Consider the following 13,218-nt stretch of genomic DNA (forward strand, 5'->3'; position numbering starts at 1 on the left):
TGACATTCAAGTGGTTGGATCTAAATTTGGTGTAAAATGACTTAAAAGAATTAAAGCAGTCTTGTGGGTGATATACTGCATAAGTGACTACTGTTGCCTAACACGTCCATCCTTTTAAGTGGACAGCGTACCCAACTTCAGATGCCTAGTTCCAGCAGGAAAACACATGATGGCACAAGGCTAATTTTATCTTAAACTGGTTTCTTGAACATGACAGTGAGTTCAGTGCACTCAAATGGCCTCCACAGTCATCAGATCTCAATCCAATAGAGCAGCTTTGGGATGTGGTTGAACCAGAGATTCATATCATCTATGTGAACCAAACTCTATGAGGAATGTTTCCAGCAACTAGCTGACACTCTACCAAGAAGGAAAAAAAAACGAAATAAATTTTAAAAAACAAAACAAAAAACGGATTTTAAAAAAGCTGATAATGAGGAACATTTTTGAGACGTGATTTCTGACGTCATCAATACGCTTTTATTGTGAAGGATTCTGCCTGCCTGGACCTGCTGCGGCTAGCGGAAGTGAAGCTTCTGCTAAGCACAACACAGCATTAACTGAAAAGAGAGGCTATGCACAACACACAGTGAGTACGGTTTATTCGATTATGTCAGAATTTTAAAAAATATAGCTTTGGCGTGTAAGAAATCAGCCTAGTCTCGTTTGTATCGCTGTACAGCCTATAGTGTAACGGTGCAGCTAACGGTAGGTACCTTCGGCTGGGTCTCTAACAGCTCCATAGAAGCGGGAAGTTAATTAAACGAGTGTTAAATTATATTTTAGCCTGATTTACTAGAACAGGGAACACTGCCTGCCTTAGTTAATTGGCACTTTGGCAAACGCACAGAATACTGAGCAGGGGAATAGTGGCTTGCTAACAAGACATTCAGTGTTTATGTTGTGTGTAATTGGCCCACTGAGTGTTTGAAACGTCTATTTCATTTACCACAACGAGTTTACTGCATGTTTTTTTTGTTTTTCCAACCAAGTAACTCATCTGCCATTGTATGAACTCACAGTTTCTTTGGCTAACCGTGCAAATTCTTTCCTTTCCCCGTGTCCTCAGATTTGTAGCTGATTAGGGAGGTCAGTGATACCATGTGGAAGTCACATGAGCGACGAGGATGAGGCAGAAACAACAAGGGGGCAGCTTGAGGAGTGATCCGCTGCACAGTGACTGCAACAGGGAGGGTGTCTGCTGCTCGTAAAGGCCTTGCACAAGCAGCCCCCTGTGTCCCCTTATCGCTTAACATTTACAATGAACAGTACTACTCAGTCCCCTGCCACCATAGATGGGAATGTGGCTGTCAGCTATGTGCTGGTGCCATTTTTCCTCATAACCTTTGCTGGGATAATTGCCGCTGTGGTAAGTGGTTTGAACACATGGCATAGGATGATCTATGTCAAGTTGAGCCATTGTGTTATGAAGCAGTCCTACATCTTACTAACTTAAAAGTCAAGTGTGAATTGAGATCCAAGCGTACACACAGCGGATGTAACATCTTTCATTTTGTCCATTTCAGATAATGTATATTCGCAGGAAAAGGAGGTAGGATTAAAATTTATCCATCAACATCATTGAACAGTTTTTTTTTTTCTTGTTTTTTCTTTTTTTTACCTTTATACCTTCACTGAATCAATGTTTTTTTTCTTGGTCCCTCAGAGTTGACAGACTGCGTCATCAGCTATTACCAGTGTACACGTACGATCCTTCAGAGGAGATTAATGAAGCCGAACAAGAAATGTTGTGGAAAGAAGAGGACACAAGGGTAAGGCACATCAGTTTTTACAGTTTTGGATTCTTTACTTGGAAGTGCAAGTGGTAAAGCTTGTCGTTTTTATGTGACTCTTTCAGTATTGCTCCCATTGGAAGACATGGATTCTTGTGCCAAGCATGTTTAAAAGTTGCACAACCACGTTTTCTAAGAAAGGCAGAGTGAAAACATTCTCTTAATACTGTTTGGTATACTGTCTAATTATATTGGTTGTGAAATTTTCTTTAGCGTGCACCAGTTCCTCTACTGATTGGTCAGTTCCTCTATTGCATTCAGTTATAGATAGAAGTAGAGTAGAAAGGATGATAGTATTAGTAGTAGAACGAGTTTAGCCAGTTGTAATTTTATGGGAATATGGTCGTCAAATGACTCATAGTTATTAATATCTGACCTGAAATCTGCTCCATATAAATGAAACAATCTGCCTTTCTGGTTTAGTAATATCTGAAAAATCATTTTATAGTCTTTTTTTTCCCTTGACAAGTATGCATGTCTTTTCCCAACACAGAATTTTAACATCAGCTTATTTTTCAGAAAATAAAATGACAATCCTTCTCATTTTTCTCAGTCTGCCAGTAAAAAGCACTTTATTTTGAGCCGAGTCGTGCACTGAATCCTGAGGCTCACTAGATGGCGATGTTCACTTTGTCCAAAAAGTTTGTCAAAAAGTTTTACTTCTTATTTGTCAAGTCAAGGTGGGGTTGTATAGATGGGAAAGGGACAAATGTGAGCAGTGCTTGAAAAAGCCCTTAATGGGTCAGTTTGCCCAAATTACCAAAAAAAAAAGTCACATACTCCTAATGATAAGTAGCCATGGAAAAAGTTCAGGTTTTGTCTGCCTGCGTTTTAGTGATAAATGTGTCATAAATGTGTCCTTGTTGTCTTTAATCCAATACAGCGAGAGCAAATTAAATTTCAGTTAACCCTGAAAGTCCTGTTATGGAAGATATTCCACGGTTGTGCGGTTTCGGAAAGACATCGGGCTTTTACTGCATGAATCGAGCTTGGTTTACCTCTACTGTGGAAGTTTGACATGCAGGAATTTTATAATCTCGTTATATGAAACTGAGACTACTGTCAAATCATCATAGCTTGGTATAATTTGGTTTGAGTGCGAAAGTATTGTTTAGTTCGAAGCAGGTTTTCAGGTCCCCTCATGAGAAGAGATTTCACACTTGAGTAAATGTTTTTGCTCTTTCAAATAACTTTATTAAGCTGTATGCTTTTCTCTCTCTTTTTTTTATTTTTTCCTTTAGATTGTACAAAGTTGGGCGTCAAGTTATCAACAGCAACACCCTCTTCTGACCAAAGACGTCAATGCATGATGTTGGTAAACCCTGACATTGAGCACTGTGGGGTGTGACGACAAACCTGCAACCACAGAGATCAGTAATTTTTATCGTGATGTACAAACAATCGTGTACAATACTTCTTAGCTTTTATTTGCTTCCTTTTACTGTCGTCTCTGAGCACATCGGTGACGATGAGCATTTTCCTGTTCTCTTTTATGTACACTTTGACGTTGAACTTCTGATGCCGATCCTGTGTGCCTAACAGTCTCAGTACCTTAAGATTATTTATTTGAAATTATTTATTTAAACCTGTTTTTATTGAAAAATTCAGTGACATGACTCAAAGTTTCAAAGGTACAGCTACCTGTAGATTTTTAATCTGTTGTTTACATTTGCTATGTTGTTGTGGGCGACGTGTGGCAAGCTGTTATGTTCCTCTGGGTTGCAGTGAGCATTCGTACTAGCTGTGCTCTTCGTGGCATGAATGTGCTGTACCCTTTAAAAATCAGCAGTCCTGCTGCGAGAGGAATTGTGATCATTGCCTGCGCTGGTGATTTTAAACGAGTTGTGTGCAATGCATTAGAAAAACAAATCATCCTCTGATAAAATGACTAGTGTAGCGTTCAACAGTTACATTGTTGCAAAACTCTCAGAAAACCTCATATTGCTGAAAAATAAAATTAGCAGCTAAGATCAAGCTGCTAAATTTGATTTCAGTTTCATTTTCAGTGAAATGATTGAACAGCTCGCTTTAGTTTTACTTTGCTTAAAGAATCTAAGTCATGCCTGGAGCTTCACGTCTTTTTGTGGTTTAGCCAAATCCTGTGACTCTTATCAATGGCATGAAAAGCCAGATAGTGGAAGTAAATAACACCAAACTCTCATCCCTAAAATGAGCTCTGACTAGCTCTCAAAATATGTCCTGTCTACAAGGCATGGCACCAACAAATTTGCCTCCAGCTGAAGAATCTGTTCAGATGAATGCCATAAGTCTGACTGTTTTAAGCACTCAGGAAGTCTTGCTCTTTTTTTCTTTACAAGTCATAACCTCCCCCGTTCCTTTTTTGCCTTGCATTTGTGAATGTAAACTAAGAACAATTGAACTGTTTAACTGCCCTCAGATGGGGGAAGCATTACTCAGTCCAACAGCTAATGTATTGTACTGAGCATGTAATGCTCAAACATGTCATGTTATCAGTTATGACATCTAAAAGTGTGGGCGGCATGGTGGTGCATAACAAGCAAGAAAGTTCTGGGTTTAAACCTTTCTGTGTGGCATTTGTTTTCCCACTGTGCTTTATCCACAGTGTCAGAAGAAAATCCACACTCCAGGGCTGGCTCTGGGTGTGACTGCTGCTGGTTGTCTCAGCGCTAGTCCTTGCTTCCACCTGTCCAGGGAGTGCCCTACCTGTGGGTTGGGCTCCAGCCCCACCCTGACCCTCTACAGCTGTGGTTCTCAAAGTTTGGCTTACCATTTGGTGGTCTGTCATAGCGGTGCACAAAAAGATGTTAAATTGCAACACATTTAGCTGTAGTTGTCATAGATGAATGAATCTTATTAACACTGACAAATAGACACCTCAGTAATTGTTAAAGCCTAGAAAAACACACACACACACAATAAAGCAAATGCCAACATGAACCACTATTTGCTGAACAGGCACTTTAAAGTGTGGATTTTTCCTGGGTAGTCCACTTACATTGGCTCCCTAAACTTTGAGAACCCAGCTCTGCAAACTTGGGATGGCCAACTAGTTATTATACCCAGAGGTGCTTAAGTATCAGCCTAATTGTGTTTCTATTCTATGCATTATCTAGTTTTTCATCTTTTGTGAAGAATTTTATGAAATGAGCCATTCATCTTTAAAATTGTATCCACTGTTGACTTAGGAGATTTGCACAGGTGACACACCAGAGGGGTTCAACTATGAAGTTCAACATTGCAACGCTTTCTTGACAAAACCTAAACCCCCTGTCAGATAAAATGGGTAATGGTGTCTTTCAACTGTTCAGGCAGGTTTTCTGCTTCAGCTTCTGCGAGTGCTCACATAAGAGGCGTTTCATCATGTGATTGGTCCCTATGAGCCCAGCAGCTCTAGACGTTATCAAGCAGTGGTGCACTCTCAGTGCGATTGCTTATTCCTAACATGTAGTACACCCCTCTGGTAAACTTTGCATGAAAGGCTGTGCATTCAGGTGATGTTTGAGGAGATGGACTGATGCAAATGTAATTTTGGGAACATTGTTACAATCTTTCTCTTTTCAGACTGTACATCCATTGGTTCAAGAGACTTTGTAAGGTAGTTGAAACGCTGGAAATATAATTTACTTTTGTACATAGTTGCAATGCATCATTGTAGCCTGCATGAGCTGCACAGCAGAGTGCAATAATATGAACAAGTGACAAAGAAAATTCTCTTTATTGACCATTTTCTGATACAAATTGTTGTAGGGCACCATAGAAATATAGACATTGTACATTTATATACGTGTACATTAAAAAGAATGATCCATCCTATTGAGTTTACAGTATATAAATCAACGGATGACTGACGTTACTATGTAAAATGACATGATATCGAGACTAGGAAGTTGATAGAGGACATGAAATGACCGTTGTACGAGTACGGTGAGGATGGCTACGTGTGGCAGTGGTAGACACACGGTGGCCAACGGAACATGGAAAAAGCGCCCAGTCCATCACAAACATTTGTCCATGAAAATCTGAACTAACATTTCAGTGCACCAGAAGTTTTTTTCTTAAAAGGGTAAAAACACACTTGCTAATCTACCACAGTCAGCGAACACAGTCGTCAAGCTGACAGGTCTCCCTGACTTGCTTCACACATTTACAAAAAAAACAAACCAAAAACCTGTCTGCCAGCTCCGGTTATGAATGAGCCAAGAAGTGTTTGTGTTGTCACACAATCACATACTCGACCCCTTGGATCTCTCATTACAGTCAGGAGAGGAAAAATAAAATAAAATATACAAACATTGTCAACTCATGCCAGAGGTTACATTTAAAAAACCCAGTTGCAATAAATGGTAAAATAAGCCGTTTGAGTGAGGTATGAAATTCCAGGCATTGTCTTGCCTGTTTGCAGTTTTCCGGGTTTCGTAACTGAGGTTGTAGCAGCTTAGGTGTGTGGAAAAACCCAGTTAAGTGGACTGTGACTGTGGGTTCCCTGACACTTAGAAATACACAAAAGTTTTCTTTAACCATAGCAGACGGCATACAACACACATCTTCAAAGGACTAAGGAAAAAGTTTCTTTTTATTATTACCATACTAAGTGATGAGAGGAGGACCAAGCTAGGCGAAGCAGTGAGATCTAGATGGAATGAGGGAAAAAAAATAAAAATAAAATAATAATACAGCCCTGTTGGATAGTAGTGCCACCAACTATCCTGTGTTACAATCAAACTCCTTGTCCGATCAATTGCAGTTTGCCTTATAAGTGATTGAGAGTGAGGGCTTGGAAAACTGAGGACCATGTGAGGACAAAGACGCCAATGTAACAGCATTTGTAAAAGCTCCCTGAAGAAACGACACTGATGACTTTAAGCCTAGAACTCTGCCAACCTTAAAAAACACATACGAAAGAGTTTTATTATAACATGAAAAGCAGCACACGTGTTTTAAAATGTATGTAACCCAAAGGAACAAAAACAAAACAGTAAGTCAGATCGAGTCTAATGATACACTTTTACATCTCTCCACTATACGCAGTGAACTGAGAAGGAAGTCTGAGAAGCATCACTAAAATCTAAACTGTCCTACAGGAAGAGGGCAAAAGATGGTTCTCCTCTAATCGGGTGGGTGAAGTCAGTTATGCAGATTAGGAAAAGATACTTCTACCATCAGTTACCTATTCTCATCCTAAATGCTGAAGCTCAACTCCATCTAGAATACAATGCAAAGGATAGGTTAACCACTTCACACAAACACTCAAAACCAAAAAAGAAAAACTTTTGAAAAAAAAAAAAAAAAAAGAAAAAAAAGAAGTATAGGTAAAATTCACCTTTGTCCAGTACAAAACACGGAGAAAAATCTATATGCCCTACCATCTCAGATGCGGGTACAACAAATAAGTAACATTAAGCAGAGAAAACATCCTACAAACCACCTTTAGGGGAGAGGAAAAAATAAAAATAAAAAAGAGAAAAATGGAGGAAATGTCCAGGCTCCTTGGAGAACACCTTTTTGTCCAGTATAAAAGACTTGTAATAACATGACATGTAGAGAAACGGGCTGTTACCTTTCATGTAATTCTTAGATCTATGCTTGAGCAAGTCCATCGTTCTATCCAGTGCTGTTGCATGATATATGTACTGTGTTAACCCTCCTTTGGCAAAAGGGGGCTTTGTCGTGAACAGTGGTCATGTGGTGGCACTGGCATTGGAGATACAGCCCAGTTCTGGTTAACAGTAAGTCAGTATGTTGAGTGAGGTAGCATGCGTTGTGAATTACTGGTCCTCCTCCTCTTCCTCCTCAGATGATTCCTGGGATGCTTTTTCTTCCTTTTCCTGCAGGGGAGGAAAAAAACAAAAAAAGGAAGGGGGGCTGTTAAGTTATGCCTTGACCACACCCACAAGGAAAATGCCCAAAGCACCATCAGTGTTCAACGACAATAGCTGCCTGTGATTCATGCCTCAACGCGACTGTTTTTACTTTAATAACCCCCAAGCACCAACAAGAAAGAGACTAAATGTTATTATAAAATCTCTGATAAACCACTGTGGCATGAAGAACACCCAAGGGAAGAGTGAGCCATCTGTAGTGAAAAATGATTCATACACACAGCAGTGAGTCACAATGAGGCATCCTGCTTTTTGCCCTCTTGCCTTTCCTGCTCACACTTACTGCTGGCCCAAGATGTCCATTCATAAAAATGAGGAGCCTAGTTAGGAGGGTAACTGTGGGTCATTCCTTTCTGTGACTAATGCAATTCAGACGAGTACGCCCTAACCACTCATGCACATGACACAATGTTACTACAAGACCGCAGTTTCTCCTAGATTAAAACATGCTGCTTTGACCGGCTGTATGTAGTTGGGCGACTCATTTTGAAGCTCCTAAAAGTAAATATCCTGCTGTCAACATCTGGTTAAAAAACAAAAAAAAAAACAAAACAGAAAACCTTTAAAGACATTTGCCATTTTAAAACTACTCAATAAAGAGTGGTTGACCATGCAACTCTGAATGAACACAAGACCCCAAAATAGCCAATGAGTAAAAAAAAAAAAAGACAAAAAAAAAAAGACCAAGGAACAAGGCAGGCAAGGGAATTAGGAAAATGCAATTTCACCCTGCAGGCACTCATACCGAGCATAATTCAATTGGGAGAGAAACAGCTTAACTGATGTGAACACTTGTTTGTCCATGGGATCTTACCTCCTTCTTAGGTCTTCCCCTGCGTTTTCCCCCTGCAGATGGGGCTGCCGTTGCCTTCTGTGAGAGAAAACGGAAAAAGGTCAAGAGCGCTCCAAGTGGGCTCTAACATTTTGTTGTGATCCTCAAGGTCACTGACCTGCTGATCTGCTAAAACTTCTGAGGTTTTTTTTGTTTTTGTTTTTTGGGGGGGGGGGCACAAAAAGCAATGGTGTAAACAATATTTCCTAGAGCTCTGCATCTAGCTGCCTGTAGATGGCGGTAAGGCCTCTAAAATGACACAGATGGAAAGGGGGCATTGGGTTCATTGGCTATTATCTGGAAGGCCGACAGGAACTGCACACAGGGCACTCCAGTTCGCTGGCCACCTGGTCTGAGGCTCAGAGACAGCTGGTGAAACTGAGCGGAGACACAAACCCTCTGCAGCTCGGCCCTCGCTGCTAAACCTATATCAAAACATGTATGCGCGACTTCCTCTCCCTCCGCCTTTCCCATACATAGCAGTGAAGACCGAGCGCAGGGAGAACCGGAGGGTTGGGGCGGGGGAGAAAAATCAGTTGTTGCTATGGTAACGACAGGCAGAGAAGAACTAGGGCTGTGTGCTGGGTGGGGGCGGAGGGGTGCTTAGTGTCAGCTTGGAAACAGTCTTGCGGCCTCTGCACCTGCACCACACTTTGCATGACAAGCTGCAGGAAGCTGGAGGACAGGAAGTAGAGGGTGAGCATCACCAACAAGAAAAAAAGAAAAAGAAAGTGTGAGGCAGTAAACCAAGGTCTTTACAATGGGGAACCCTAGCCAAGCTATTTCTGACACCACGAGGGGGAAGCAGCCAGATTACAGCCAACAAATATATCTCAAGTAACAGCAGGACATCCTTTTACAAGGAGGTGGTTAGCTACCGTTAAAATGTTCATCAACCAAAAGGAATCCGGGGTTTGGAGAAAAAGACAAATCACTTGCAAGAAACAAATTTACAACAAATGCCACACTAACGCCGACTGCCCATCTTGGAATTGCAGCTATTCCGGATCAGGATGTGTGCTCGTTGCTGCTGAACTCACTATCTGTCACTATGTGAAAACACGTCTGCAGACTGCATTGACTTACTTTGCCCTTGCCGGTTGTCTTGTTTTTGCTGCCCTTCGGCCGTCCTCTGGGCCTCTTTGGAGTAGGGGACCCACTTGGTTCCTGGCAATCACAATCAAGACAAAGTTAGGGTAGTATAAAACATCTGGACAATATTTTAGGAACATAAGCTCTTAAAAATCTGGCTTATATTGCAAGATCAAGGTTTTCAAATCAAAATATAGACATACAAAAAAACAAAACAAAGCTCTCTGAGGTAAAGACAGTGCAACTTATGTGCATTAAATGCTAAAAAGGTTGCCATGGTCCAGCAGATACAAGTTCACAAATAACAGATGTGTCATTAAGGGAAATATGCAACAGTAAGCACTTAGGGGATTACCGTCACATGCAAAAAAGCAAGGTACATTCAGCTCGAGGTGAGTTATCTTATTCATGTGTGGTTGTAAGCTTCGTCATGGCTGACGCGCCTCCTGTTGCATTTCTGCTGTGTTTACAACCGCAGCTCATAGCAACAGAGCAATTCAATAGTAAAAACACAGCAGGCTGAGTGACAGGTATATGAGCCACTGTGCGCGTCGACTCTGCTATGTCATCCATTACATGGGGAGCAGAGGTGGGTCGTAGGGGGTTAAATCTGGTTTAAAGGCTTTAGGTTACAGGTTGCTTACAAACCAGTGAGACATGTGGCAAGTTTGTTGTTCTTCCCTTACACTGATAAGGAAGGGGCAAATGGTCACAAGGGCATGCTGCAGCCATTTCAGGAGTCTTAATTTCATTGAGGGATATGCATGAGAAGCTCAGCTGCAATAATATCTACCTGAGCATCAGCTGCAGCAGACCTGAGTTAAAGGGTTTAAAAAAAATCTGCTCCCATCTTTTTAATAATATTAAATACATCCTTATTGTAATTTCTGGGATACAATAATAATAAAAAAATACAACAGCACACTTTCTCCAATAAATAGAAGAACAGAATGGGACTACTTACGTCAGAGGTTTTTACCTGCGGCTGCTTACGGGGTCTTCCACGCCCTCTCTTCTCTGTGGCTTCCTTCTCTTTCGGTGAGACTGTCCCCTTGTCGCTCATGTTTGCGTAGCTTTTCAGACCCAAAGACATAAATCACACCGGTCACTCTTGCAGCAAGGGGAGGCGTCGAGTTCACACACAGAAAAATACACGGGCTATTAAACTCAGTGACCGCAACAGCAAACAAAAAAAAAGGAGAAAAAAAAAGGGGGCGGCCTACCCACACACCGGTAACGCGTTTAACTCAATTAATCCGCGCTTATTTCCAGGTCTATTTCTGTCACAACCGTGCTCCATTACACAGACGACGGTGCCACACAAACACTGGATTGGGATCAAACTGGCTTGCAGGGTACAGCCGGGACTCAGTAAGCGATCGGAGGCCGAGCAAACCTGCAAAATACTACTGAACCCGGCGCTCCCCTGCCTCCACGACCATGTTTAGAGGCCCGTTTGCTGTAGTTGTTGTAGCCAACAATCGGGCCTGCGCATGACACTCGCAGCATGTCTGCACGCCGGGGCGACGAAGAGATATCCCCCCCCCCTCCTCCTCCTCCGCCGCCGACACACATGCACATACACACAATGGCTAGTGTGTGCTCGTCTGGATTTGCAGGGTAAAGCCCTAGCCTGCATGGCGGCACCCATTTTTCTGAGTGCTATAGAAAATGCAAGCAGAGCTCATTTGCGGGAACCAGAGCCCGGGCCGGAGCAACAAAAGACGGCTTCACATCTAAAGCATGCAGCGTCCTCTCGCCAGAGATGCCTCTCTGTAAAAATGCATTTAGGCGGTTGTAGCTTGCAAACTTTAGCTTGCCTTTCGACGTCCTTTTCTTGTGCACTCACCTTTATCGCTCGGTAGCAACCTCTGCTCTATTTAAGACGAAATGTTTCCTTTAAGCCTAGCTGGTTGTACCCGGTTAAAAAGCCTCGCTCTGATCTATAGGCTACAGCTTTTACTCGTCAGACAACACACAGCCCGCCCCTTTAAAATCCCAGCTCATGCCGCTTTAAAAACAGTTATGAATTAAAATGAGAGCGGGTCAATATATATACTTTTTTTAAAAAAAATTTTTATTTTTAAATAATAAAATAATAAAAATTACCAGCAGGATGAGAAGTTTACTCCAACGACGTCCTATAAATAGCGCACGTGCTCGTCTTGTCTCCTACAGATAAAGGAAAAAGGCGCCAGCCAGGAGGAGTTTTGGGGCAATTTAAAGAGCCGCCCTCATGGGAGCTGGAACATTGGAGGGCGGAGATATAAGTGGGCCACCAACAGTACTACTAGCAGCCCAACCCCCCACCCACTTACGGATCCCTTTAATTCTCCAGGTTCAATCACAAAATATAAAAACATATTTTTAAGTGGCGGGATATACTTTTAGGAACCAAGGAAAGAATGACTACTAACTGTATTTATATTGTCTCATACTACATTAACTTAACCAACACATACCACTGTCTCCACAATAAAATTGTGAATGAACTATGACCTTCTCCAATGTAAACACAAGCTGCCTTTGAGCTCGGGAATGATTTACATCCTTTGCTCAGGTAAAACACGACTCCAGTAATGCATTAAAATGAAAAGTTAAATATTTACTAAATGAATAACACAGTAATGCGTTTGTTTAACAACAAAATGAATATCATCATAATATAGTGGGAAAAAATGTACAAAATTGTCTCTGTATTGCAGAATATAATATAAAATAATTCAGTTCTGGTTTTAGATCTTAGGTACAGTACTACGCTGATCTTCTATGTGTTTTAAGGTTTGTAATATCAATGTGATGCATGTAAATAGTTCACCTGCATAAACCTCTGTGCAAATAACATTGTAAAACATGGATGTGATGCTGTGATCCCGGTACAGTTTCTTATGTTTCAGAAATGCCTCTATCTGTTGAGACAACATTTTATGTTAAAATAAAGAGATTAATAAATTAAAATTTAAATATTCTCTTTGTTGTATCATATTTAAATTTATTAATCTCTTTATATTTTCTTTTTAACTGCGTCCATTCTTTAGTCTTTCCAAGCTATTTCCCCTTGTTATCTGTTTTTACTTTGTTGAGCTGAGTTTTTTATTAGCTAATTTCCATATTTTTAAATTTAAATAAAAGTATGTCTTTGTCCTAATTTTTTCCTTCATCTTAAATATTTAATGGTTAATAATATAGTATAGGGTTGTGTTATGTGCCATTTACCATGACAAAAAACACCCCACTAAAACGACTTTTAATTTTATTAAGCATTTGGGGTTTATTTGTATTTTATTTTTTCAAAAAAAAATTCCAACATTTGGATATTATTTTTAATATTTCACTGATGGCTTTATCTTAATGATAAAAAATAATATTAGCCACATTTAAAACCCCCCCACAAAATATTGCTTTTATGTTATTCACTCATTTTTCCAATGATATCACTGTAGCGTTGCGTTGTACCTGTTGAGAACAGGCAGTAGCTGTCGCTGTATTTCAGAAAACGTTAATCTGAGTTCAAGGCCACTCAGTTATCCCATCCTGACAATATGCCACCCATAGAGGAGTTCCATGAGTAAGCGCATGCAAGAGCCATAAAACTCCCTTACTGCTACTGCTCTTTTATTCTTATAGTTAAATATGTCGA

At 40.7% G+C, this 13,218-nt stretch overlaps 2 protein-coding genes across 7 annotated transcripts; one reads left to right on the forward strand and one right to left on the reverse strand.

The window, feature by feature from the left end:
* Positions 1-315: 315 nt before the first annotated feature.
* Positions 316-7,241, forward strand: smim29 (small integral membrane protein 29). 2 transcript variants are annotated; one of them, XM_086276304.1, is made up of 5 exons: positions 316-589; positions 1,070-1,369; positions 1,527-1,552; positions 1,667-1,772; positions 3,035-7,241. In XM_086276304.1, exons 2-5 carry the CDS (start codon positions 1,262-1,264, stop codon positions 3,101-3,103), a joined length of 309 nt encoding a protein of 102 aa, XP_086132430.1. In that variant the 5' UTR covers positions 316-589; positions 1,070-1,261; the 3' UTR covers positions 3,104-7,241. The 2 variants fall into 2 exon arrangements, with proteins under 2 accessions (XP_086132430.1, XP_086132432.1); XM_086276306.1 differs by lacking the exon at positions 316-589 and adding an exon at positions 599-708.
* hmga1a (high mobility group AT-hook 1a) lies at positions 5,472-11,827 on the reverse strand. Of its 5 annotated transcripts, none has more exons than XM_086276302.1 (5): positions 11,688-11,827; positions 10,543-10,651; positions 9,573-9,653; positions 8,469-8,525; positions 5,472-7,600 (listed from the first exon to the last, which is right to left on the reverse strand). In XM_086276302.1, exons 2-5 carry the CDS (start codon positions 10,639-10,641, stop codon positions 7,541-7,543), a joined length of 297 nt encoding a protein of 98 aa, XP_086132428.1. In that variant the 5' UTR covers positions 10,642-10,651; positions 11,688-11,827; the 3' UTR covers positions 5,472-7,540. The 5 variants fall into 5 exon arrangements, with proteins under 5 accessions (XP_086132428.1, XP_086132427.1, XP_086132429.1 ...); XM_086276301.1 differs by having other exon boundaries at positions 10,543-10,688; positions 11,688-11,778; XM_086276303.1 differs by lacking the exon at positions 11,688-11,827 and adding an exon at positions 11,428-11,622.
* Positions 11,828-13,218: the final 1,391 nt, after the last annotated feature.

The sequence above is a fragment of the Aulonocara sp. 'chitande type north' Nkhata Bay genome, linkage group LG20, assembly GCF_057382095.1.
Source record: "Aulonocara sp. 'chitande type north' Nkhata Bay isolate Kocher_YH1m ecotype deep benthic linkage group LG20, A_spYH_male_GT1.1, whole genome shotgun sequence".
Classification (NCBI taxonomy): domain Eukaryota; kingdom Metazoa; phylum Chordata; class Actinopteri; order Cichliformes; family Cichlidae; genus Aulonocara; species Aulonocara sp. 'chitande type north' Nkhata Bay.

What these genes read in the sequence shown, in the direction of transcription:
- smim29 (XM_086276304.1), top strand. Translation starts at nt 1,262, where the DNA reads ATGAACAGTACTACTCAGTCCCCTGCCACCATAGATGGGAATGTGGCT. An exon ending in CTGGGATAATTGCCGCTGTG is followed by an intron (nt 1,370 to 1,526) that starts GTAAGTGGTTTG and finishes TGTCCATTTCAG; the next exon opens with ATAATGTATATTCGCAGGAA. An exon ending in GGAAAGAAGAGGACACAAGG is followed by an intron (nt 1,773 to 3,034) that starts GTAAGGCACATC and finishes TTTTTCCTTTAG; the next exon opens with ATTGTACAAAGTTGGGCGTC.
- hmga1a (XM_086276299.1), bottom strand. Translation starts at nt 10,878, where the DNA reads ATGGAGCACGGTTGTGACAGAAATAGACCTGGAAATAAGCGCGGATTA. An exon ending in CGCAGGTAAAAACCTCTGAC is followed by an intron (nt 9,654 to 10,542) that starts GTAAGTAGTCCC and finishes TGTGATTGCCAG; the next exon opens with GAACCAAGTGGGTCCCCTAC. An exon ending in GGGGAAGACCTAAGAAGGAG is followed by an intron (nt 7,601 to 8,468) that starts GTAAGATCCCAT and finishes CCTCCCCTGCAG; the next exon opens with GAAAAGGAAGAAAAAGCATC.